The 26,031-nt window shown below is 42.8% G+C and overlaps 1 protein-coding gene across 1 annotated transcript in view; it reads right to left on the reverse strand.

Annotated features, from left to right (window-relative positions):
• Positions 1-788: 788 nt before the first annotated feature.
• Positions 789-26,031, reverse strand: part of HDX (highly divergent homeobox) — a 202,972-nt gene continuing 177,729 nt past the window's right edge. Inside the window, 1 exon segment of the mRNA XM_030209754.1 lies at positions 789-2,934. Coding sequence (XP_030065614.1) covers positions 2,806-2,934 — 129 coding nt within the window. The 3' untranslated portion in view covers positions 789-2,805.

A 26,031-nucleotide genomic window follows, 5' to 3' on the forward strand; every position in this document is an offset into this window, starting at 1 on the left:
TCTTAATAGAAGCCCATATTAATAACTATGCCCCTACTTCAGGGGACCAATTGCTAACTATGTGTATAAGTTGAACTAACACAAATATACATAAATTAATGCACAATAGTAAATAAAACCCATTGTTAATAATGTCATAGTCACTCTCAGCCCAGTGTGCTAGTTTTTACAAGACAATGAATAACACATGTAAACTTGTGAATGTATTTGTTTTACTATACAGTGTGAAATGAGTAAACAGTACCCCCACCACTGCCAATTCAACCACCTTGGTGTTACCATGCAATCCAATATTGATTGTTTCCTTCTGGCTCTCTCTTGCAAAACTGATACCATTTTTAAAAGAACTGGCATTGCCTTTTTGCATATTTAATATTTTCCTTGGCAAATATGCCCCATGACTTGTTGAATTTCACAAGCTTTGAAAATTGTTTGTCCAAACTGAAACTTGAATTATTTCAGGCAATTCTATTTGGGAATACCAAGAACAGAGCTACTTTCTGAAAATCTGCTAAATGCAACTCCAGGAATTACAAAAGCAGAGAGAGACTTGGAACTGGATCAGAACCTCTCTCTCCTCTTACACTGAGCCTGGGTTTTATGCTTATATATGCAGGTTCATGCACAACCAAATCTTAAGGAATGTAGAATTTGGAACAGAAAGATTACAGAGACATTTCAAAAATAATTACTAGGGAATACAAAAGGTTGGTGAGAACATGAACAAAATACTGAAGGAAAATATCAGTTGGAATCATTTATTGCCTATAAAAAGGTAAAAAATAAAATAAAATAAACTACAAAAGTTCACATTACAGTCTGACGTGGCTTTAAGCAGGTGTTATATTTCAGAGGTAGTATGTGTAAATGTTATGCAGTATTTCTATGAAGATTATATATTAAATCAGTGACACAGTACATACTGAAGAGACCACTCAAGTAACTGTCCAGAATTGTCCCTTATTAATACCCTCCCTCAAGGTAAGTTCTCCTGAACGCAGTTGGATCTACCTTCTTCAACAGGTTTCTCACATATCCAGCCCCTACTATTTGGGGTACTATACCTATGACCCCATGGGCTAAAAGAAAGATGAAGCTTACCTAGTTTGGTATGCTTCACACTTACTGTAGTGTGTCATAACCCATGTAACTGATGCATTATCTACTTAAGTAAGCCATTATTACTATGCTGTATAAAATGTGAAATATTTTGAACATTACTGTGAATCTTAAGCAAAAAAAAAATAACAAACTGAAGTATATCTGTATAATATGTTTCCTACTTGGCACCACAATCCAATCACTGCCATGCAAACCTTGGAGACACCTGTCTTTAGCTAGTAAAATGATTTGCCAGTACAAGTGTTTTTCAAAGTTATCTTCTGTTTCTGTACATTAATAATTTATTTTCATTAACAAAACTATTTTGTTAAGCCTTCCACAGTGATAATGGTGTTAACAAGTTGCACTTAGACATTTACGATTAGCTCTCTAAGAGTTCTCTTTGTTAGCTGATTTAGGATTACTACAGCCCAGGATTAACCCTGTCACCTTGGGGGTTCAGTCACTTTATTTCTGCTTAAGAAACCAAATGTGTCTCGCAAATTTGGAAATCTATGGAAATGAGACAGTTAAAATACTTTCCATCCTAAAATTGTATATAAAAATATATCTTCTGCCAATTTGCTTACACTTCTACCATGGAAAATTGTACACAATTTTGTAAACCTTCAACTGTATTCAACCTAAACTCCATGAACTTTTTTTCTTTTTATACAAAAGTCCCACTTTTCAACCCACTCACCTAAATGAAGGGAAGCAAAACCTTACCTTAAAGCAACAATCCATGTAAGATGAAACTGTATTCAGGAATATTGTGAGAATATCGTGAGTTGTCTTCTGTTAAAAAGAACTATAAAACAGTGCTAGAAAATATTATTTGGGGGGGGGGGGGGGCAGAGGGAGAATGATTTCTCTTTTTCTTGTGGTGCTTCCCCTTCCTTCTCTAAGCATCAAGCTACACAGTCAAGTTTCCTCACTGTGGAAAAGGAAAACCTCAGAGCCCATGAGTGCTCAAACTTGGAGGCAGGGGAAGCCATTAACCATCCCCTGGGGCTACAGAAAAAGGCCTTCACAAAGTACCTGAATCTAGAGGGACCAGACAGGCGCTCCATTCAGTGCCTTGGCCCTATGATCTTTTCAAACAGCACATACCCAAATATGTTGGTTCCTTGGGGGTTAAGGCTAATCTAATATACTTAAATAGGCTTACTAACCATTGCCTGGAATCCTTCACAGATATTTTGGAATTTCTTTAGCGATATTTAGCTTATGATGTATATGACTATAAGGTAATGCTACATGTTTGAAGGAAGAGTTAATGCTAATATATCTGCTCAGCTAACATAGACTGTTGCTTTAAGTTGGGGAAAACTCAGATGTCATCCACCCAGATGGCTTCCAGCTCTTCTGGGAGCAACTTGATGAAAATTAATGCACAAAATATTTCTCTTCAAAGCACAGGGCTTTCCAGAAAGTAGACGCTTTCCTATACCACGCTGAACTGCTAATAAATTAACTGTTCTTCCTGTGTTGCAGTTCAGTAGTTGCCAAAGACCACACAATCCATGGTTCTTGTCACTGTAAAATCCAGTCTTTATAGCATGGTTTTTTTCTTCCACTGCGTTAAATTCTATTTTAACTGTTCCTGATGTATACCGGGGTAACAAAAAACAGAGTTCTTGAAAAACACGCCCGTTATACAGGTATAAAGTTGCATCATAATATTCTTTTGCTTTTTCAATATCACAAACTGTCTGAGGCATTTTTCTCTGATGATAACGAGGATAAGCTGTATGAGGTATTATCTGGCTCCGAAGATGTACGTTCAAAATCTGTTTCTTCTAACTGAGGAGGTAAATTTGATAGCAGCATCTGTATGATGAAAGAATAAAAGTAAGTAAATATATGCCTCATATACACAGTAGGGCAATTCTATGAAAGGGCACCTAGAATTAGGCATCTGGAGGTCACATGGAAGGAGCCTATTCTATAAAGGAAAGTAGACATCTAGAGGTAGATGTGTATAGCATTTAGATGCCACCACTTATACCAGCCAAACAGCTGGTGTAAGTAGGCATGAGCAATTAAGTGCAGCATACATTTATTTTTTTTCTTACATTTGTACCCTGCGCTTTCCCACTCATAGCAGGTTCAATGCGGCTTACATAGTATATACAGGTACTTATTTGTACTTGGGGCAATGGAGGGTTAAGTGACTTGCCCAGAGACACAAGGAGCTGCCTGTGCCTGCAGTGGGAATCAAACCCAGTTCCCCAGGACCAAAGTCCACCACTCTAACCACTAGGCCACTCCTCCACTCACATTTGCCTAACTTACAATATTCTGTAATTTACATGTATAAGAGTTTACCCTACATATGTTCCAGCCCTGTGTATGCCCCCTTGCAAATTACATGCCATAAGAATTAGCAGGTATTTGCAAAATAGCGCTAAAGTACCATGGTGGTATGTACGCATTTAAGTGCACACATATGTGAATGTATGCTGGTATTCTCAACATTTATATAGGTAACGCACATGTAATATCAGTGCCTAGTTTGTAGAACTGCCCACCTAATAACCAAGTTATATAACCCGCTTGTATTGAAAAGTACTAAAATCACAAACATATCAAGAAAACAAACAAAACACAAAGAGATCACAATATATCCAAGTACTCCAGTCCACAAATATCTGGGCAAAACCAATACACAATATCCTAAAGAAAAGGAATTACAATTCCTAACTAATCATAAATCTGACTAAGAAAAAAAAAAATCAGACTGATTAACAACTACTTTCACAGGGTATATCACACTCCAACCCCTGCCTCAGCTGCCTCCAGGGAAGTTGGATGCATTGAGCCAATAAGGCAATGAGCAGCTTAAAAAAAAAAAAAAGAAGTTAACTGAACTGGTAAAAACATTTTACAGATTTATACTGAACTATATACATTTACATGGATATTTAAGGAAAATAAAGATCCCACTTGAAACACATCCTGTGTCTCTCTGGTAACATCTGAAAACATTTAGAAATAATTGGTCTCTATGCTTAAAACAAACAAACAAAAAAACAACCAGTGTCAATACTAAAGTGACTACTAATGTAGTAGGGACAGCAAGGTCCATATTAGAAGGCTCATGATGTGAAATGCCTAAAAAAGGGGAAAGAATCATCCCCTCAGCTGTTCCTGATGATTTTTTCTTAGCTGTAAGCAGATAGCAATTGGAGGAACTGTCTCAGATGGAATTATCAGAATCTCGGTCAAATACTGAATGAATATTTCTCTTGGGGCTCTCAGAGCTATATAACGAAAATGTATTAAGCTTAGATTTGAGGAATGAGCCTCATCTCCCAAAGCTTTCAATTTAATCCTAAATGGTCCTTGAGCAAGACTACATCCAAATCCTGAATAGTATATAGGTACAGGTCCATCAAGCCCAGCACTCTGTTTCCAACAGTGGCCAATCCAGCTCACAAATACCTGGCAAGATCCCAAAAAAGGTCAATACATTTTATGCTGCTTATCCCAGAAATAAGCAGTGGATTTTTCCCAAGTCAATTTAATAATGGTCTATGGACTTTTCCTTTAGGAAGACGTCCAGACCTTTTTAAAATCCCGCTAAGCTAACCGCCTTTACCACATTCTCTGGCGAATTCCAGAGCTTAATTACACGTTGAGTGAAGAAACATTTTCTCTGATTCGTATTAAATTTACTACTTTGTAGCTTCATCGCATGCTCTCTAGTCCTAGTATTTTTGGAAAGAGTAAACAAATGATTCACGTCTCAGATTAGAAATTTCCAGACTCTGCTTCAAAGCAGTTGTGCTCAGCTGCACCATTAACTTGGTCTCATATTCTACAATCTTTAAGGACAAACCTCCTGATATTTAAAAAGCATTTAATAGACCAGGATCGGCACCTGGCTGGTTACATGCCTTATAACCGGCTATCCGGTGATATTCAGTGGAGGACAGCCAGCTATCTCCTGCTGAATATCGCTGGACAGCAGCTAGTGGATAGCCGGTTATAGCGGGTGATATAACCGGCTATCCACTGATTTTCAGCCCCATTTTAGCAGCTATATTTTGCAGTGTGAATACATAGGATATCTTTTGACCAGTTTGAACATAACTAGCTAAAGTCTGAATATTGATTTAGCTGTTTATGTTCAAACCAGCCAAAAATTAACCCGCTATTCAATGCCAGCCTCCGGAAAAGGCCCAGCATTGAATATCCGGGTTAAGCGCTGAATGCAGGAGTTAGCCAGGCTAACTCCCACGATCTGAATATCAGCCCCAAAGAGTTCACATGGAGAACGTGCCACAGTTCTAATATAGCTTGCCAGATTGATTTCAAAGAAAATTGTGCAGGTTGTTCTAGAAAAAATTGCAATGAAGGTGGTGTTGGTAACTGATCTGGGACTTCAAGCACTGAATGAGAAATAAATGAAGCTGTTTCATCAGCATGGTCCAAAGTTCTTCTCTCAACCAAATCCCAACACCAGCGCCAGCTCGCTAAGATATGGAATGTTGATCCTCCATGTGACTAGGGGATTCTGCTCAGATTATAACCCTTTGCACCTGCAGGACACCAAACTCTTCAGTCTGCGCCTGCACAGCCTCCAATGCAGTGGAGATGACATGCTTGGCTGAGTGGGTAGACTTCTCTGCTACGGATTAAGAGTCACATTGAGACCTAAAAAGCTCAGCAGTCTACCTGTCTTCGCTGCCGCTCCAAGCCCTACTACTACTACTACTTAGCATTTCTATAGCGCTGCCAGGGTTACGCAGCGCTGTACAAGTTTAACATGGGGAAGGACAGTCCCTGCCCAAGAGAGCTTACAATCTAAAGGTTACAAACTATGTAGTCAGTGTAGGTAGCATGAATGGGGAAGGTGGTTAGGCGCCAAAGCAAGGGAGAAGAGATGGGCCTTAAGTAAGGACTTGAAGATGGGCAGGGAGGGCGCTTGGCGTATGGGCTCGGGAAGTCTGTTCCAGGCATAAGGTGATGCGAGGCAGAAGGGGCGGAGTCTGGAGTTAGCGGTGTTGGAGAAGGGTACAGATAGGAGTGATTTGTCCTGAGAGCGGAGGTTACGGGCGGGAACATACGGGGAGAGGAGGGTAGAGAGGTAATGGGGGGCTGCAGATTGAGTGCATTTGAAGGTCAATAGGAGAAGCTTGAACTGAATACGGTAGCGGATAGGGAGCCAGTGAAGTGACTTGAGGAGAGGGGTGATATGAGAATATCAGTTCACGCGGTAGATAAGACGTGCGGCGGAATTTTGGACAGCTTGAAGGGGGGATAGATGGCTAAGCGGGAGGCCAGCGAGAAGAAGGTTGCAATAGTCAAGACGAGAGGTAACGAGCGAGTGGACGAGGGTTCGGGTGGTCTGTTCAGAGAGGAATGGGCGAATTTTGCTCATATTATAGAGGAAGAAGCGACAGGTCTTAGCAGTCTCCTGGATATGGGCAGAGAAGGAGAGGGAGGAGTCGAAGATGACTCCGAGATTGCGGGCTGAAGAGACGGGGAGGATGAGGGCGTTGTCAACAGAGACGGCAAGTGGGGGACGAGGAGAAGAGGGTTTGGGTGGAAAGACAAGGAGCTCAGTCTTTGCCATGTTCAGTTTCAGATGCCGGTTGGACATCCAGGCAGCGATGTCTGAGAGGCAGGCCGAAACTCTGGCCTGGGTTGACAGTGATGTCGGGAGTGGAGAGATAAAGCTGGGTGTCATCAGCATAGAAATGGTACTGGAAACCATGTGATGAGATCAGCGAGCCCAGGGAAGAGGTGTAGATCGAGAAAAGAAGCGGTCCAAGGACAGATCCTTGGGGAACCCCAACAGAGAGCGGGATGGGGGTGGAAGAAGAGCCATTAGAAAATACTCGGAAGGTGCGTTGGGAAAGATAAGAAGAGAACCAGGAGAGGACGGAGCCCTGGAACCCGAATGAGGACAGTGTGTCAAGAAGTAAATTATGATTGACGGTGTCAAAGGCGGCAGATAGGTCGAGGAGGATGAGGATGGAATAGTGTCCCTTGGATTTGGCAAGGAACAGGTCATTGCAGACTTTAGAGAGTGCTGTTTCTGTCGAGTGTAGTGGGCGAAAGCCGGATTGAAGCGGATCGAGGACAGCCTGAGAGGAGAGGAAATCAAGGCAGCGGCTGTGGACAGCGCGTTCAAGTAATTTGGAGAGGAAGGGTAGAAGAGAGATGGGGCGGTAGTTGGAGGGACAGGTGGGGTCAAGTGAAGGTTTTTTGAGAAGTGGTGTGACTACAGCGTGCTTGAAGGTGTCAGGGACAGTAGCAGTGGAGAGAGAGAGGTTGAGGATGTGACAGATTGAGGGGATAACTGTAGGAGAGATGTTGTTAAGCAGATAGGTGGGGATGGGATCAGAGGAACAGGTGGTGCACTTAGAGGAAGAAAGAAGGCGAGCAGTGTCCTCTTCGGTGATCTCAGGGGAGGAGCAGAAGGAGGCCAGGTAAGGTTGGTTGAAGGAGTGGGTTAAGAAGTCACAGGGAGGAGAAGGCTTGGAAGCGAGTTCAAGGTTTATCTTCTGCACTTTATCGCGGAAGTAGTCAGCTAGTGTTTGAGGAGAGAGTGAGGGGGGGGGGGGGGTGGGAGCGGAGGGCACTTTAAGTAAGGAGTTGAGGGTGGCGAAGAGGCGACGAGGGTTGGAGCCAAGAGAATTGGTTAATTGAGAGTAATATTCCTGTTTGGCAAGGAATAGGGAGGACTGGAAGGAGGACAGCATGAATTTGTAATGGGTGAAGTCTGACATGGTGCGAGATTTCCTCCAGAGTCGTTCAGCAGAACGGGTGCAGGAGCGGAGGTAACGGATGCAAGGGGTTAACCAGGGCTGAGGATTGATGCACTTAGTGGGGCGAGAGACAGATGGTGCAAGGGTATCCAGAGCAGTGGAGAGAATTTCATTGTAGGTAGAGACAGCCTTGTAGACGGATTCAGAAGACAAGATGGAAGGGAAGAGATTGGAGATGTGAGAGGATAGGGTAGGGGGGTCGATGTCTTGGAGATTCCTGAAAGCAGTGGTTGTAGTTGGGCGAGGTTGAGGGGGGGGGGGTGATGAAGTGAGAGGGTGATTAGGTGATGATCTGAGATTGGAAGGACTGAGGTGCAGAAGTTGGAAGGTGAGCAGGAAGAGAAGAGAACGAGGTCAAGACAATGGCCATTACGGTGAGTAGGGGTGGTAGCGCAGAGTTGTAGGTTAAAGGAGGATGTCAGAGTGAGGAATTTAGAAGCGTAGGAGTTGGATGGGTTGTCAACGTGAATATTAAAATCACCAAGAATGAGGGATGGAGAGGAGGGATCAAGAAAGACGGTGAGCCAGGCGTCGAAGTCAGTAAGGAATGAAGAGAGGGGCTTATCGGGGGGGGGGGGGGGGGGGGGGGCGGTAGATGACTGCAACTCTGAGTGGTGTCGGGTAGAATAGCCGGATGGCATGAGTTTCGAAGGATGAGAAGCAGTGAGACTGTGGTAGGAGGAGGGGTTGGAAACTACGGGAGGGTGAGAGAAGAAATCCAACGCCTCCACCGCGTGCATCTGGGCAGGGAGTGTGGGAGAAAAGGTATCCTCCAAGGCATAGGGCTGCGATTGAGGCAGTGTCGTTAGGGGTTATCCAAGTTTCAGTTAAAGCGAGCAGTTGAAGGGAACGGGAGATGAATAAATCGTGGGTGAAGGAGAGTTTGTTGCATTCTGAGTGGGCATTCCATAAGGCACACGCGAAGGGGAGGGAAGCGGGGGGGAGAAGGGGAATAGAGATGAGATTGGAGGCATTCTGGGATTGGTTACGTGGAGATGGAGAGGAGAGGTGAGGGGGACCTGGATTGGGATTGATGTCACCTGCGGAAAGTAGGAGAAGGAGTAGGAGAGTGCGGAGGAGGGTGGGGGAGGAGGGTCGACGAAGATGACGAAGACGGGATGTGCTGAGGAGGAATGGGGATGGGTTAATGGTGGGGAGGAAGTGTAGAAGGTTGAGAGCTAGGAATGATGAGGGGGGCAGGAGAGCTGGGGAGGTGGTGGGGGGAGGTAGGGTAGGGGAGTAATGAGCAGGACGGGAGGGGACCAGGGTGGGCAATGAGTTCCTGAGGTAGACAGTGGAAGGGGAGGGGGGAAGATGTTAGGAAGGGACAGGGCGATGAAGAGAATGTGTATAGGGGCCATATATAGGGCTAAGGTGACTTTCTGCAATCCAAGAATCTATCCATAGGGCCAGAAGTTGATGGAACTGAGGGTTCCAAGGGATACACCCAGGATTACCCCCCTTACGCTTCCCCATAAGATATTTGTATAGGGAATGCAGCCTGCTGACATCTTGTCTCCTCCTAAAATAAACATACTTTATTTTAGTTCTGTACTTTCTATTTTCTAATACGTGCAATATAAAATTCTCATTTAATATGACAAACCATGTCTGGCGCAACATCTTTAGATGACAAAAATGGTCATCCCCCCTGTTTTCTTTTGCACAAGGAAGTACCTGGAATAGAATCCCAGCTCTTCTTCACCTGGTGGAACGGGTTCGACCGCACTGGCCTTTAGAAGGGCGGATAGTTCCTCTGCAAGTACCTGCTTGTGCTGGGAACTGCAAGATTGAGCTCCCGGTGGGCCATTTGGAGGTTTGGATTCCAGACTGAGAGTGTATCCTAACCGGACTATTTGAAGAACCGACCGGTCGGAGGTTATGAGAGGCCACCTTTGGTGAAAAAACATCAATTGTCCCCCTACCGGTAAGTCATCCGGAATGGACACTTTTACTGAGGCTATGCTGAACTGGAGCCAGTCAAAAGCCCGTCCCTTGCTTTTGCTGGGCAGCAGAATGGGCCTTAGTCGCACGCTGTTGACGAGAACGAGCACTACTGCTACTATTTAGCATTTCTATAGCGCTACAAGGCGTACGCAGCGCTGCACAAACATAGAAGAAAGACAGTCCCTGCTCAAAGAGCTTACAATCTAATAGACAAAAAAATAATGTGTACAGGAAGATGGAGAGGAGGGTAGGTGGAGGCGAGTGGTTACAAGTGGTTACGAGTCAAAAGCAATGTTGGGATTGAGCCTGGGCACGCTGGGGCTGAGCCTGGGCAGGCTGCCGAGAAGCAGGAGTGTACCTAGGCCTAGAGTAGGTATAGGGGGCACTCCTCCTCCCTCCAAAAAACCTCCTAGATGAGGAGGCAGTAGCAGAAGGCGCCCGGTGGGAGGGAGAATCCATAGCATTATTATGCTTCTTGATTTGATCAACTAGATCCTCTACTTTTCCTCCAAAAAGATTGTCCCCCCTGGCAAGGAACATCTGACAAAATGATACAGGTCAGAGACACGCAGCCATGAGAGTCTGCGCATCACTATACCTTGAGCAGCGATTCTGGATGTCACGTCAAAAGTGTCAAAAGTACCGCTGGCCAGGAACTTGTGACACGCCTTCTGCTGCCTGACTACCTGGCGAAAAGGCTTGGCCAGCTCCGTAGGGAGTGCATCAACCAATCTGGACAGTTGACATATCGAGTCCCACAAGTGTACGCTCGTGAAGAGCTGGTATGACTGGATCTTGGCAGCGAGCATAGCAGCCTGATACGTCTTCCTCCCAAAAGAATAGAGTCTGTATAATTATAGTACAGCAAGAGACCCTCACTGGATCCACCGGAAGGGTGGGAAGGCCAGATTTTAGGACTCAGGCTGTAAAAATACCAGCTAGGTTTAAAAATCTATGACTGGCTGCGCAAGGACTTGCTTTTCCTGTAAGTTAATATGTGTCCCCGCTTGGGATCCATCCACTGGAATAGTGATGGGTCAATTTACATACCTTTAACAGCTAAAATAACTGAAGAAGTACTGACTAGGCCAAATAACAGGTACATGATTTAATATTTCAGAATCTGTAAAAAGCAGGTCTGAACAATGAGTCCTGACACAAACTGGTACAACTGTCACTTTAAATCAGATGAACAAAATGGAGTCTATTAGTTTTGTATAGAAGGCTACAGAGGTTATACAGAGTTCTTAAGATGGTGTGAAAAGTATTGCGACACAGACAGATGTGGAACTGTTATCTCAACGCTTCCCAAAACATGCTGATAAGACTGCGTGGGAAAGTATCATCTCAGAAATTGAGAGCTAGGTATCTCACCATTGACTTCTATGGAGAGGTTTGTGTATAAAAGAGGGGACAATTTGCCATAGCTTTGGAATCCTCCCCAACGCTTCTGTCAGACGGCAGGGCTCTGTCCGGTTGTACCCAGAATCTGTCTGCTGAATGTACCTGATTAAAGTCTGATGTCTGTATTTGTACCAATTTGAAGACTTGTCTTTGGGTAAGAAATAAAATGTATCTATCTATTTAAACCTATCTCTGTCTTTATTCTATCTTCTCTTTACCTTACATTTAGCTTACAAGGCACATCACATACACTCAGTCTCTGGAGAAACTTAGACAGTTTTTTAATAGGCATTATCTGGGAACATAAATGGCCCAGAGTATACCTAGATCCAGGAAGACAGAAAGCAGTAGTTATGGGAATTAGATTTCGATTACAGCCCCTAATGCAAACCCAGAGCAGACCTCCTTGTGATTGGGTGACAATGGAGGTTGGAGAAACCATACAGAACCTGTTATGTGAAATAGGTATCTTTAGTCCCCCGTGTGATCTGGAGTCAGAAAGAGGTACTAGAGGGGGAAATTAAAACAGTGGTGACCGGCCGTACGCTGACCGTTCATTCTATCCTTCTTTCTCTTCTTTTGAACGCAAGAGGGGATACTTATATTGTGCGTTCAAATGTTCTATGTTATCTTTCTATCACCTTTTTTCTGTTCCCCTGCTGTTCTGCTGTTATCCCTCTCATGGACGCTGCCCACTTCAGGGGCATTATTGTCCTGTCCATTCTCACCCCCACTTTAAATACTCCTCTATTCTTCTGTCTTTTTACTTTCTTCCCTGAATGTTTTCATGCCCTGCGCTGCACTAACACGCCTGCTTCTCTGCCCTTTCCTATGCTAATCTCTTTCCCAAATTTTTAACGCAGTGGGGATGATTCTTTGAGTTCTAACTTTCACTTCTACATTCTGTTCTGTTCTTTCTCACCCTCTTTCTTTCTCCTATTCTGTCCATCCCTTTGATTTGAAAGATGTGCGCAAGACTGTGCTTGTTGTGTGAATGATGCATAACAACGAATCCAGGCGACTGCGATTTGGGGTTTGCTGTAAGTTTATTTCAATGTTCAAAATCTTTGGATTGGTCTTTATGCTAGCATTCTCGCTTAACAATCCTTAGAGATTGCGCATTTTCTGTTTCCCATCCCATCTTGTGTTCTGTCTTAATCCCCCCTTTTCAAATCCCTGTCCCCCTGTTCTTACTATGTATTCTGTTCTTTCTTCTTCTGTCGCCTCCCCAATCCCTTTTCCTGCTCTCCTTCAGCCTAACTCTTTCTGCCTACCTCTGCCTATCAGTCCCCTTGCTCTTTTTCTTCTGGATGTTCCCGTATCGGGGGAATTTTCTTTACTCTGGGAGAACAGCACGCTTTCAGATTGCTCTCCTCTAAAATCCTTCTGGTTTCTCTGCTCCTAGTACTGACAGCCCCCACCTTTCCACATCTGCTATTGCCTTTACTCTGTGTGTGCGACACATACTTTTGATCTTGTGCTGAAACAGTTATCCACGAGATTTTTTTTTTAATGCCTCGGGACTGTCCCTCCTACTTCCTACAACTTTCTTTTCTTTTCAGCTGCAAACACTAATTACGGGGTTCAGCTTTGTAGCTGCTTACCGCCGTCCAACTGCTGCTTTCCCCTTATCTCCCTAAGTCTTATCTGCGGTTGTTTTAAACTTCTCTGTCTCTCATGATAACTGCAAGAATTGTATATTCCTTCAGTTCTTTGCCATCCGTATCCACACCCTTGTGCACTACACTTCCCAGCATACCCTATTCTATTCTTTCAGTCCTCTGCACTATGCTTTCCCTCTAACAGCCCTTCTTCCTGTACTTTTCTCGGCTCTTTCTCCTAGTGCAGCATTAGAACCTCTGATTTCCGTTTCTCCTCACGGATATATAGTTTCTATCTTATGCTCCTGTGCTATCTTTTCAGCTGTTACACACATTTCCTGATCTTATCTTTCCTTTTTAACTTCTGTAGCAGTATATGGCTGTCTTGTGGTCTGGGGGCGGGTCCGCTCTTTTTTCCTTTTACATCTTTGTGTGTGTTTTTGCACTCCGTCTGACTTGGATTTTTGTGTGAACTATACTGTTCCGTCTCTGTTTTTCTTAGTTCTTATCTCTGTATGGCGTTGTCTAAATCTGGCTTGGCTTTTTTCACTTTGAAGCGCATTTCCTGTCTTTTATTATCTACTGCGTAGTTCAACTGATTGCTCTTTTTCACTGCTGCTCAGTTCTGTGCTCTCACCCTACCCCCATAGCCACTTCTTTTTCCCTTAAGTCCAATCTGAATTCCTTCCTCTACAACATTTTGTTCTGCTCCCACTTTCTCTGCCATAATAATCCTCCTTGCCCTCTTCTCTGATGCTTTGCCGACTCCTAAAATTTATAAGGATGTGGCCCGCACGATACCAATTGGGGTAACTTAACACCTTACATACACCTTTTTGGCTTCTGGTGCAAACTAGAAATCATTTTTTTGATTCCCTATAAAACTATTCTTTTTCCTTCTCAGTCCCATGTGGTGTGCGTTTTAATTTTCTTTCTGGAACAAAACTTACTACATTACTAGTAATACTCCCTCTTGGGCTTCGAATCTGCCTTTATAAATCCATTTAAATTTGCCCGAAGAGCTGAAGTTCTAAACCCTTTTTTCCCTCACATATCCTTATCCAGGCTTCCGAAACTGCCATTTCTTTCTGTAACTTTTAAGAGTTTTCCCTAACAAGCGCTGTAGTTCACTATCTCAAGGACATGAGAATCTGGGAAGCTTGCCCACTTTAGCTGCCTTATCAGTCCAGCACTGCTTTGGCAGAGGAGGCTCTACAGTTCACTTTTAAAAGCTCAGAAAGTAATTTTTTCCCCTTCTCCGTCCGTTTTTTCTGTTCTATGCTGAAGTGGTACAAGTTAACCAGTCATTTACACAGGGATATTGTGAACCTCTTGCTGTCTATCCTCTGTCAACTGTATTGCTCCTAAATCCATCTAACTAACAAGTCCGTTATACGGGCACCTCTGAGCATGTAACAATGTACGGATGTATTCTTTTTCTTTCACTTTTAAGATTATGACACTGCATCTTAGTCTTACTCTGCATTCTCCTTTTATTAGGACGTTGTCTCCCACTCCCCAAAATTTATGCTCATACTGCTTTGACTTTTGTGCGTTGCCCTCTCTTTCAGCTCACCTCCCTTAAACAATAGATACTCTAATGCTTTCTCACTCCGTCTTTGAGTCATGATTTTAAACCCGAGACAGGTTTCTTTATTTTTGCGCTGCTAGTGACAGCCTGATAGACTTCATTGTGCTACACCATGTGCTTACAAAGTGTTAAAAAGGTATCTTTCCTTCAAACATACATAACTTACCCCTTTGAAAACCGGCTTTCTCCTTCTTTGTCCTAGTGTGGCTTCCTGTGATTACGTTACAATGCTTCTTTAATCTGTTTTTGGTATTATGCTGATAGTTCATTTACGTGGCCCCCCATGATTTATGCTTCATGATCCTGGTTTTTGCACTTTAAATGGTATTACTCAATTCCTACAGATGTTACTTTCTTTTGCCCTGTACAGATATATGTCTTAATGTTCCACTATAATGTCACATTTACCTTAGTATGATTAATATGCATGTATTTCTTGCTGAATGCTTAACTGGTAGTATTTTAGGAAGACTGTTGCATATTTTGGTTATATTGTTGAGAAGCAACTGTTTTTGTTACATTTAAATGCTATCATATTGTGCTTGTGTTCTATAACACAGGGGTATAGCGTGATTTCCAGAGCATGCTAGCTACAGACTCTTTCTTGTAAAAATATTTGTGCTCAAATTTTCATAACTTTTACTTCTATGATGGCAGTGCTGGTCCGCTGCCCATCTATAATCTTTAACACTAAGCTACGTATGTCAAAACTGTCCTACAAGTTTAAGTATTTCTCAGTCTTTTTCAGCTTTGTTCGTCTTGCATGACTGAGTTTGTACTGCTTGCCCTAGCTTCCTTTCTGTTCTGCTCTACCACCCTCAAGCTTTCCTTTCATAGTTTGCTGTGTGGCAACCTTAGTACACACTGTAAAGGTAAGGTGCCTTACCCGAAGAGCTTACATGTTTTTTTCCCTTTAAAATAATTTTTTTTTGCTTGTTACTTCTGGATTAGGTTTCAGAGGTTCTTTCTAGGAACATGCCATATTTATTATTTCCTTTTTCTTTCTTTCTCCTTTATTTCTTAATATTTTTTCTCTCTCTACTTTATTGTACTAGTGTCATGCAATTAACTTTGATACCGATGTCTGGGACTTACATGCATTGAAGGAGATCCTTCAATGGATGACGGCATCTTATTTATTAGGAGCAGACTTCCATTCCATTTTCGGAGTGGCCTGCGGTTTCGGCATTATTGCCCACCTATGAGTTACTTGTATAGATGAGCGCGGGGTTAATAAAGAGACGTCTAACGACTTTCGTTGCGATTGTATACAGGTTGACTCGGGCATTCAATATTTTTGGATGGTTAGCTTTTACACGAGAAGTTTCCTAACTTTCCAATGTTGTAGTTTGGTTATTCGTATACGAGAAGTTCCCTAACCACAAAATTTTGAGTAGGTTGTTGTACACGAGAAGTTCTCAAACTACAGGTCCTTTGGGGTGATTAGACGCACACGAGAAGTTCAAACGCACACGAGAAGTTCACTAGTCAGCGAAAACCCATTGGACCGCTGCTCTTCGACTCATGACACCTTATTCGCTGGTTTCTTGAGTCCTTTTTGGGAGTGTTTGCAATGTCCCTTTTTGGGGGCTCTGCCATGTATACGGAATAGTTCTTGGTAGGCTGGGAAACTGGGTTTCTTTACGCCTTTAGAAGCACACTCTGGGGAGCAGTTTTTATTAATTTGGGATAGAGTAGTATAAATCTATAATAGCTGACACTAAGTATTTATTTACTTTTGTACTGTCTCTCTATGCATATTTCTGTTTGCAGTTTATGTCTTGCTTTCTCCTAATGTCACTTGCGGTCAAAGCGTCGAGCTTTCCGCCAATTAGTAATTTTTATTTTGGGTCCCTATGTTGGAGTACATTAATAGATGCGTGAGTATGATTGTGTTATATCTCTGTATGTTTTACTATCAGGATAATCATTGCATGTTTTTGTAAACTGTTAACAAATTATCATTTCTAGGTCTCCTTGCTGTCTCTGAAGCTGCCTTTTGAACCACTGACCTTGTACCGGGTTCTAGATCTGGTCAATATATATATTACTAATTTAGTTCTTTTTTTTTCCCTCTATAGCTAATTGCAGGTCTGAAGCTTATTTGTAGACCACTTGCTCACAAGGTCCCGTCATTATACATATTGGGTGATGTTGTTCACTACCTCTGGTTAAGTCCCTAGGATTACTTTTATTACTCATTTTCATTAACCACCAATTGCCTTTGGTATAGTCCAGATCTTACATTTAACTATGGAAACTACCAACATGAAGTGCCTAGCCCTTTTGTTGTGTATGCTCACCATGCTTATAGTAATACTGGTGATCTGACATCTATTCAGAACCCTGGTAAGGACTTTCCGTCCGAAACAAAACCTTTCTATTTTGCGGTATGCCACCGAGATTTCGGACGGGCGTAGTGATCCCGCCAATTGTCCTCTTTCTCTATTAATTTTCTGCCCTGGAGATTACATTGCACGTGAGTATATTTTCATTTATTGCATGTGTTGCTATGAAGCTTGCCATTGTATATTCGAATTTTTTTTGGAGATAATAGTAACAGATTGTAGTGATATAGGTGTTTTATAAGACTAGATTTGCCAATACTATTTGACACAACCCTGATATCGGTGTTCTACCATACCAGAGTTCTGGTACCCAATTCATTATGCTGCCTCTTGAGAGAGTGATAAATCACTTCCCAGGAGACCACATATATCTTATAAAGTTTTGCCAAATATGGCATTCCTGGAATAAGTTTCAGCCTGGACTCTCGTGGCCCCGTAAGGGCACCTTTAAGACCAAAACTCTGCAAAGGTTATTAAACTTTATTTACACATACACACCCGATTCCACCCGTCATCTCCACTATCAGATCCTCAGTAGATGGCTATTGACTATCACTGATTACGTGATCCCAGACACTGTCGATCTGACATCGTTATTGATACCTGGTGAGGTCAATCTTAATCCACGACCTAGTAGACGGCCCCCTACAAGAGCCGATTCACCCATTCCACATAAATTCAATGGTCCTAGAGGTAACAATCAGTGCCGGGACTATCGCTCTCAGCCTACTCCCAACCACCGAGCTGAAGTACAATGCAACCGTTGTTTCCAATTGGGACATTACGCCATGGAATGTCCATGCCGGCACTTTCCTCATAGTCAATACCGTCAACCTCCTTCAGACTCCCCATCGTTGCGTGTCTCCCAGATGCAGATACGACAACCACAGAGAGACCGCAGGCAACCAAGTGACCTCCCCTCGCTAGATAACCCACATCGGCAAGACTGTAGGAATGATTACCCTGATAATCGTGGCCGCCGGTCTCAACCTGCAAAAGGCCCACCCATCACTAATATACGACCCAGAGACTATCGTTCCCGGCCTAGCCCTGATCGTTATATAGATGTTCAGTGTTATCGTTGTCATCAATACGGTCATTATGCATGGGAATGTCCACTACCACCTCAAAATGCAGTTATGAATCAAATCCGCCGTCAAAACCGTCAAACCCGTCAAAATCCCCCAGAACGGCAATCTTTCCCTTTGTGGAACCCGGATCAACGTAGACTGCAATGACCACAGACCTAGGGATCAATATTAACCGCCCCATAATGACTGGACGTAATCCGAACCCGATCTAATTTTGTTGTTCTCAGTTACTCATATTACTCAGCTTCTCATTTAGTATCCAGAAACCATTTCTCTGTATCTGTATTGGTGTGATGTTTCGGTTTCTATTACAGGTGACATGTCTTTATCTTATATTTTTCGAGGTTTAATAGCAAGTGTATATTTATGGTACCATACAAATGACCTAACTAAGTCAGCAAGTTATTTATTTATTTATTTGCTTTTATGCATACCTTCCCTGGGGAGTTCTTATCAACTGCAGGGATGAGCGATCCCTGAAGGATGTTCATTTTATATATATACCTGTACTGACTTATTTATGCCATTTTACTTTATACGGGATCCCTTTTAAATAAAAGCTGTGTATTGCTCATGGTTAAAATGTTTTCTGCTTTAACTGTTGCGCTGTTTAAATTGATGTGACATTCACTTCTTTAGTTTTTTCATGAATATAAAGCCTTCATTTTTGAAATCTCTCTATGATATGTGTGACATCTGAAAGCTTTTCATTATTTCCTTGTCTAAGAAAGAAGAAATATTTAATAACCATTATCCGTTATATGGAATGAATGCGAGAAATGTTCCCTTGAACTGGCCATTTGGGGGAGCATTTTGCGCTGATCATAGATTTTATAGTATTCTTGGACTGAGAATTGGTGAAGCTTTCAGACATAAATTGAGAAAGTTGTACACTCCACTTTCTGATTCCTTTCTATTCAAAACAGGTTATCACAATATGGCAACTATTGCTCTTTTTATCTCTCTGTCTTTCACTGTGAGTGATTGTGAGAAGAACTGGTGTACATTATTTGTGTGCAGCAGTCCTGGAATTTATGCTTTGTGTATTTAACTAACACCTTGCTTCAACTAACTCTTACCACGTGGTAGCTTTGTCTTAAAGCGATATGCTTCTCCCTACTTCTTTGACTGATTGAAAAGGGTTACTTAAACTCTATGTGGCTGCACTTTTTAATGTTTTTTCCTTTCCATTTGTCTTTTTCGAGGAACCTTTTCCTTGCATTGCCATCTGAATATGCCTTGCCGCAATTCAGATGTATAATATTTTGTTTTATTTTTATTTTCAATTTTTTTGTGTGTAAGCCTATTTTTATTTTTATTTTTTTTTTTGGTTTTTCATTTTCGATGCTTTGTTTCTTACCAAGCCTCTTTCCTGGCCCCCATTTATACCCACAACCCACCTCCTAGCATTATGACTTCCTTCAATAAATTTACTGGTCTGTTTTAGTTTTGCCTTTCTCCAGATGGATACACGAATTCCGCTGACGTTCCTCACCGAGGACACGACTGCTAGCAAAGAAGAACTACCCGATAATGTATCTGATCTGAAGGCTATGTTGCAGCAAAGAATCGCTAAATTAAAAGACAGATGCACAGACCCCAACATTACCTGGTGTGAAAAACGAGACATTATTGAGCGTGAGTTTCAACAGATGCATCAAGTGGTCCATGAGCGAAAGAGTCAGGCTCTCCACTTATTAGAGTTACAAAAAGCTTTGGCCTCTACCTCTCTTTCTGAATCATCTAACTCGTAAGTCCTGCTGGCCTCCTGCAGCTGAGGGCTCAACCCTTGGTGAATGGTAGTCATTACAGGTGAATCCATACCTACTGGCTATACATTGCAACGCATTATCCGTGCCTTTTTGCCTATTTCTGTTCACCATATTCCTTGCCCTCCATACATCAATAATTGAACATTTACCATCATCTCTAAATTCTAATTGTTTTTTTGTAGATATAATTTCATATATACTATTGCTATTTATGTAAATTGGCTTTTCATTATTGAACCCTTCTGGTTTCCCTTTTGCTTTTGCACTTAATTAGCACTGTTTTCTCCATGTTTACATTGTCTTTCATGTCTATTCAATTCACACTGATTATGCCCACTAAGATATAGCAATGTATCATTCAGGCATACAGTTATTTTGCTTATTCCTTTGCCAGCCTCTGGCTCTTGATGGACTGATTATGATGGTGTATGCCTAGAATAAAGACATGGAAAGATCCCATTTTATACACCACAAGTACGTCTTCAAGATCTATCCAAATGATGTTAGATCCCCCAAGGTTGTGGCAATAATCTTTACACCTTGCAAACTATTGGACCATAAGTTTTGGGTCCATGTGAAAGATATACGCAGAACCAGCCTAACCATCTCAAGACCAGTCACTTCCTTCAGCAAGCCAGCCTGAAAATCCAGCCCTGTTAGATCTTCCACCACCTCAACCATAATCGATGAAAGAGAATTTAGAACTGATACTTAATTTGAGAATTACTGTTGCTGTTTATGGACATTATAGATTCATATTTTGTTTTATTTTCAGTTTAGCAGTAATCCTGTCTAGATATTGAAAAGGTTTTATTTTTATTTTCCTATTATTGTTCTTTATTGTTCTAATTATTTTTCTAAGAGTTTCCCTGTTATTTCTGTTTAGGTAATTTAAAATTGAAGTGGATATTGCTCAGATACAAGGGTAACATCAAACCCTAATACTGGCTAAGATATCATAATGTAGGTGTAAACCCTGTTAATATCAACCTGTTATGCAATTGTTTAACTCTGGTGTAGGCATGTCTTTCTGTAGGTTTGACTAAGCTCCAAGTGGGGTAATGGATATATAAATTGCTTCCCATACTTCCAGGTCATTATGCATATGTCAAGATCCATGCATGACCTTTGGTGCTGGGATTGACCCTCTTTGCTGTATGAGGCAACCTCATACTTGCTATCCACTTATTAGTGCTCATGATTGAATGCCAATGATAAGTACTAGTAAGGTCCAAGAATCCCGACCTGTTTGAGGATTCTGAATATCTACAACCTTAAACAGCCTGCAATCTGAATACTAACCATATATTTGTTGAGCCACCATAACAATGCTTAATCAAAACCACTATTCCTTCTCAAGACCACTGAGAAAGATACATTAGATTATCTCCCCATGTACTATGCAACAGATACAATAGAAGTCATAGCAAAACCTGAAAGTATTTATTAGTATGATCCACCTGAAATTGCTATTACCCGTATACCTATACTGCATGGGATTTTGTAAATGAACTCGTGGATTAGTCCCATTCATAAAAACATTTCTCACTACAGGTTTGACTAAGTCTCAAGAGAAATGACATCAGGATAAAGCCCAAGGGGTTGAGTAATATAAAGGGAATTCCATATGCCCAAAAATATACCACCTAAGATTGAAGTTTTCTGTCTGGCATAATATCTGCTAGCAACCCATAAGAGCAAAACTCCCCCTCTCGTTTGATAGCTTGCCACCTTCTGGAATGGATGATGACGAGCTTTGTGTCACCCCTCCTCAGAGGGGGTGACAAGTGGGGAATGTATAATTATAGTACAGCAAGAGACCCTCACTGGATCCACCGGAAGGGTGGGAAGGCCAGATTTTAGGACTCAGGCTGTAAAAATACCAGCTAGGTTTAAAAATCTATGACTGGCTGCGCAAGGACTTGCTTTTCCTGTAAGTTAATATGTGTCCCCGCTTGGGATCCATCCACTGGAATAGTGATGGGTCAATTTACATACCTTTAACAGCTAAAATAACTGAAGAAGTACTGACTAGGCCAAATAACAGGTACATGATTTAATATTTCAGAATCTGTAAAAAGCAGGTCTGAACAATGAGTCCTGACACAAACTGGTACAACTGTCACTTTAAATCAGATGAACAAAATGGAGTCTATTAGTTTTGTATAGAAGGCTACAGAGGTTATACAGAGTTCTTAAGATGGTGTGAAAAGTATTGCGACACAGACAGATGTGGAACTGTTATCTCAACGCTTCCCAAAACATGCTGATAAGACTGCGTGGGAAAGTATCATCTCAGAAATTGAGAGCTAGGTATCTCACCATTGACTTCTATGGAGAGGTTTGTGTATAAAAGAGGGGACAATTTGCCATAGCTTTGGAATCCTCCCCAACGCTTCTGTCAGACGGCAGGGCTCTGTCCGGTTGTACCCAGAATCTGTCTGCTGAATGTACCTGATTAAAGTCTGATGTCTGTATTTGTACCAATTTGAAGACTTGTCTTTGGGTAAGAAATAAAATGTATCTATCTATTTAAACCTATCTCTGTCTTTATTCTATCTTCTCTTTACCTTACATTTAGCTTACAAGGCACATCACATACACTCAGTCTCTGGAGAAACTTAGACAGTTTTTTAATAGGCATTATCTGGGAACATAAATGGCCCAGAGTATACCTAGATCCAGGAAGACAGAAAGCAGTAGTTATGGGAATTAGATTTCGATTACAGCCCCTAATGCAAACCCAGAGCAGACCTCCTTGTGATTGGGTGACAATGGAGGTTGGAGAAACCATACAGAACCTGTTATGTGAAATAGGTATCTTTAGTCCCCCGTGTGATCTGGAGTCAGAAAGAGGTACTAGAGGGGGAAATTAAAACAAGTCGTAGCTTTTCTGCCTGGGGGCGCCGAAGCATAGTCTCTAGTACTCCTGGCTCTCTTGAGGGTGAAGTCCACCACCATGGAATTGTGGGGTAACTGAGACCTCATCAACCCAGGTTCACCGTGGATCCGATACTGGGATTCACCTTTTTTCGGGACCACAGGGCCAGACAGAGGGGCGGACCAGTTTCACATAAGGACTTCCTTCAGTACCTTATGCAGAGGAACTGTCACAGCCTCTTTAGGTGGAGAAGAATAATCCAAGACCTCGAGCATCTCAGCCCTGGGCTCATCCTCAACCTCCACAGGGAAGGGAATAGCCGTAGCCATTTCCTGGACAAAAGAGGAAAAGGACAGACTCTCTGGTGGAGACAGTCTTCTTTCTAGCAGAGGGGAAGGGTCAGACGGAATCCCAAAGGACTCATCAGAAGAGAAGTACCTGGGATCCTCATCTGACTCCCACGAACGCTCCTGCTCAGTGTCAGATAAAACCTGAGTTAAGGTGCTTCGACACTGGACCTGCCTCAACACCGAGGAACGATGTCCTCTATGACAATGTCGAGAGGTCAATTCACTGTCCGACTGCGGCGAAGATCCCTCCACTGATGTCAAAGGGGAGTCAACCTGGGTGGCAGGCGGCATCGTAGATGGGGACCTCACCACAGGTAAAAGGCCAAACACCGCTGCAGCAGATGGTACAGAAGGCGCAAGCACCCCTGACACCGAAGCTGACGTAGAAGCCCCTCCAGAAGTTCTGGAAACAAGGCCTGGATGTGCTCGTTGAGAGCCGCCATCTGAGAAGGCTGCAGGGTCGGTGGGACAGGCGGTGTCAGAAACCGTGGAGGCTCGGGAGCAGGCATTGGGCTGCTAGGAGACCGATGCATCGGCACCTCCTGTATCGAGGGGCAGCGATCCTCTCGGTGCCAACACTTCTCGGGTGCTGTCTCTCTCGACGTCCAGGAGCTCCCGGTACCGTGCGTCAAAGGAGAACGATGACGGTGCTTCTTTGCTTTCGCTCGACGCCCGTCATCGAGACTCCTCGGTACCAATGAGGACGTGGAATCCTTACGCCTCCTCGGGGCCGAGTCTGACAAAGGCCGGTTCCGGGGGGCCTGCATAACAGGAGGCCTCAAGGCAGGTGGAGACCTACTCGATGCCTCACTGCTCCCAGCACAAGTTGGTCTCATAGCAGCCATTACCTCTCTCCCCAACATTGATGCTCCCCTCGATGTTGACGCCAAAGGACTGGACTGAGCCCCAAAAAGTTTTTCTCGTTGGGCTTCTCGAGACGCTTGGGTCCGTTTCTTCATACGAAGGCACAGACTACAAGCGGCTGGGCTGTGGTCGGGCCCAAGGCACTGGATACACTAAGCGTGGGTATCGGTACCTGAGATTGTCTGGTTGCACCGAGTACAACGCTTGAAGCCGCTGGGTGTCTTTGATGACATGGAAGGAATAACGGCTTCGGTGAAATCAAAAGACGCGATTATGCCAAAATACAGAAAAAAGGCACAAAAGAAAAAGGGGAGAACCCGACCGCACGGCCTAAAGGCCAGCCACGACGAAAAAGAAAGAAAAAGTAGGGAAAAAACTAAAAAGAAAACTATGGGAACCTACTTCTTTTTTTTTTTTTTTTTTTAAATCTTTAAAGAAAAAAATAATAAATAAGTATAAGTGAACCAATCGCAGACAGTGAAGACTCTTCCTGGGCCTGAAGAGGAGCAGAAACGAAAGTTGCCGCACTTCAACGTGGAGAAAGAAAAACTGAAGAGAAGTGCTCACGGGACTCTGGCAAAACTTTTTAAATATTTTTGCTTGCAAAATGCTGATTCCTGGGCCGACGCGGACGTCGACCCACATGTGAGAACAAGCAGCCAGTTTGTCCTCGGAGAAAAATAATGAGTAAAAAATGTAAATGGTTTTAAACAGGTCTTGATTAAAGTGCAAAGCACTGTTACCGAGACCATTATGATGGACAAGCATTTCATTTGCATGCCCATTGTTCTCAGTTTCTACCAATTTTAGGTAACACATCCTTTCCTCTAGGGCTGCATCGTTGTGGTTTTCAGCGGTAGGTGCATAGAGGAACTTTGCTGCTTCATCATGTTATTGATGAAGATGAACCAGTGACGCTTTCCTTTGAGTTGCTACAACAGTAATATGGACTTTTGCCTTCGGAAAGGTATGCTTACAGACGATTGCATTATATACATTCTCTATTTGATCATCTTGGATTGATTTTGAGGAATCTGAGAACTGGCTCCAGCCAGCGACTTAAAAGCTTGGTGGGTAGTTATGATGGTTTTCAGAAACCCTTGGGCTCTACACAGTTGTCACTCACTTTGGACAAATGGATTGGAGACTTTAGCCCTTACAACATGGAGGATTTTTTGGTCTGCTTGCAAGAGGGCTCTAAACTGGTGGAGAGAGTTGCACTATAAGTTCCTTATGCGCATCTACATACATCCCTCTCGTGCAAAAAAGATGGGTATCTCGATAGATGGAACTTGTCTTCAATGTGGCAAAATGGATGCGTCATATAAACACTGTATATGGAATTGTGCCCCCAATTGTCGGTTTTGGGGGTCATGTGGCTACAGTTTGGACAAATGTATGATCTCCAGTGGAAACCAACCCCACGGCGTTGCCTCATGGATAATATAGTGGAGGGCACTCAAGTTTCAGTATTATTTCTCTGTAAGGCAGTTTTGATTGCCAAGCACTGTATCATGTTCCAACGGATTAAGGACCACGCTCTCACCAACATGCAATGGCAATGGAGGAATCACTGCTAGGGCTCTTCAGCTTGGAGAAAAGGCGGCTGAGGGGAGATATGATAGAGGTCTATAAAATAATGAGTGGAGTAGATGTGAAGTGTCTGTTTACGCTTTCCAAAAATACTAGGACTAGGGGGCTTGCGATAAAGCTACAATGCAGTAAATTTAAAACAAATCAGAGAAAAGTTTTCTTCACTCAATGTGTAATTAAACTCTGGAATTCGTTGCCAGAGAATGTGGTAAAGGTGGTTAGCTTAGCGGAGTTTTAAAAAGGTTTGGATGGCTTCCTAAAGGAAAAGTCCATAGACCATTATTAAATGGACTAGGGGGAAATCCACTATTTCTGGGATAAGCAGTATAAAATGTTTTGTACTTTTTTGTGATCTTGCCAGGTATCTGTGACCTGGATTGGCCACTGTTGGAAACAGGATGCTGGGCTTGATGGACCTTTGGTCTTTCCCAGTATGGCAATACTTATGTACTTACGTACTTATGTAACTCCTGCTTATGGAATGTAATACCTTGGACACAAGAGGGCCAAGGGCAAAAAAATGATTTCTCAAAGTGTGAATGCCATATTTAGCCACGAGAATGAGTTCCACCTTTTTGAATACATTGGAGATGTAGCCTTTTCAGTGAATACTCAGTAAGGAATCTATTGCTTTAGACAGTATAGGAAATTTGTGTCCACAGATTTGGGGGGGGGGGGGGGGGGGAGTAGGGGGATAGGTTGGGGC

This window comes from Microcaecilia unicolor, chromosome 7 (genome assembly GCF_901765095.1).
Source record: "Microcaecilia unicolor chromosome 7, aMicUni1.1, whole genome shotgun sequence".
Lineage (NCBI taxonomy): Eukaryota > Metazoa > Chordata > Amphibia > Gymnophiona > Siphonopidae > Microcaecilia > Microcaecilia unicolor.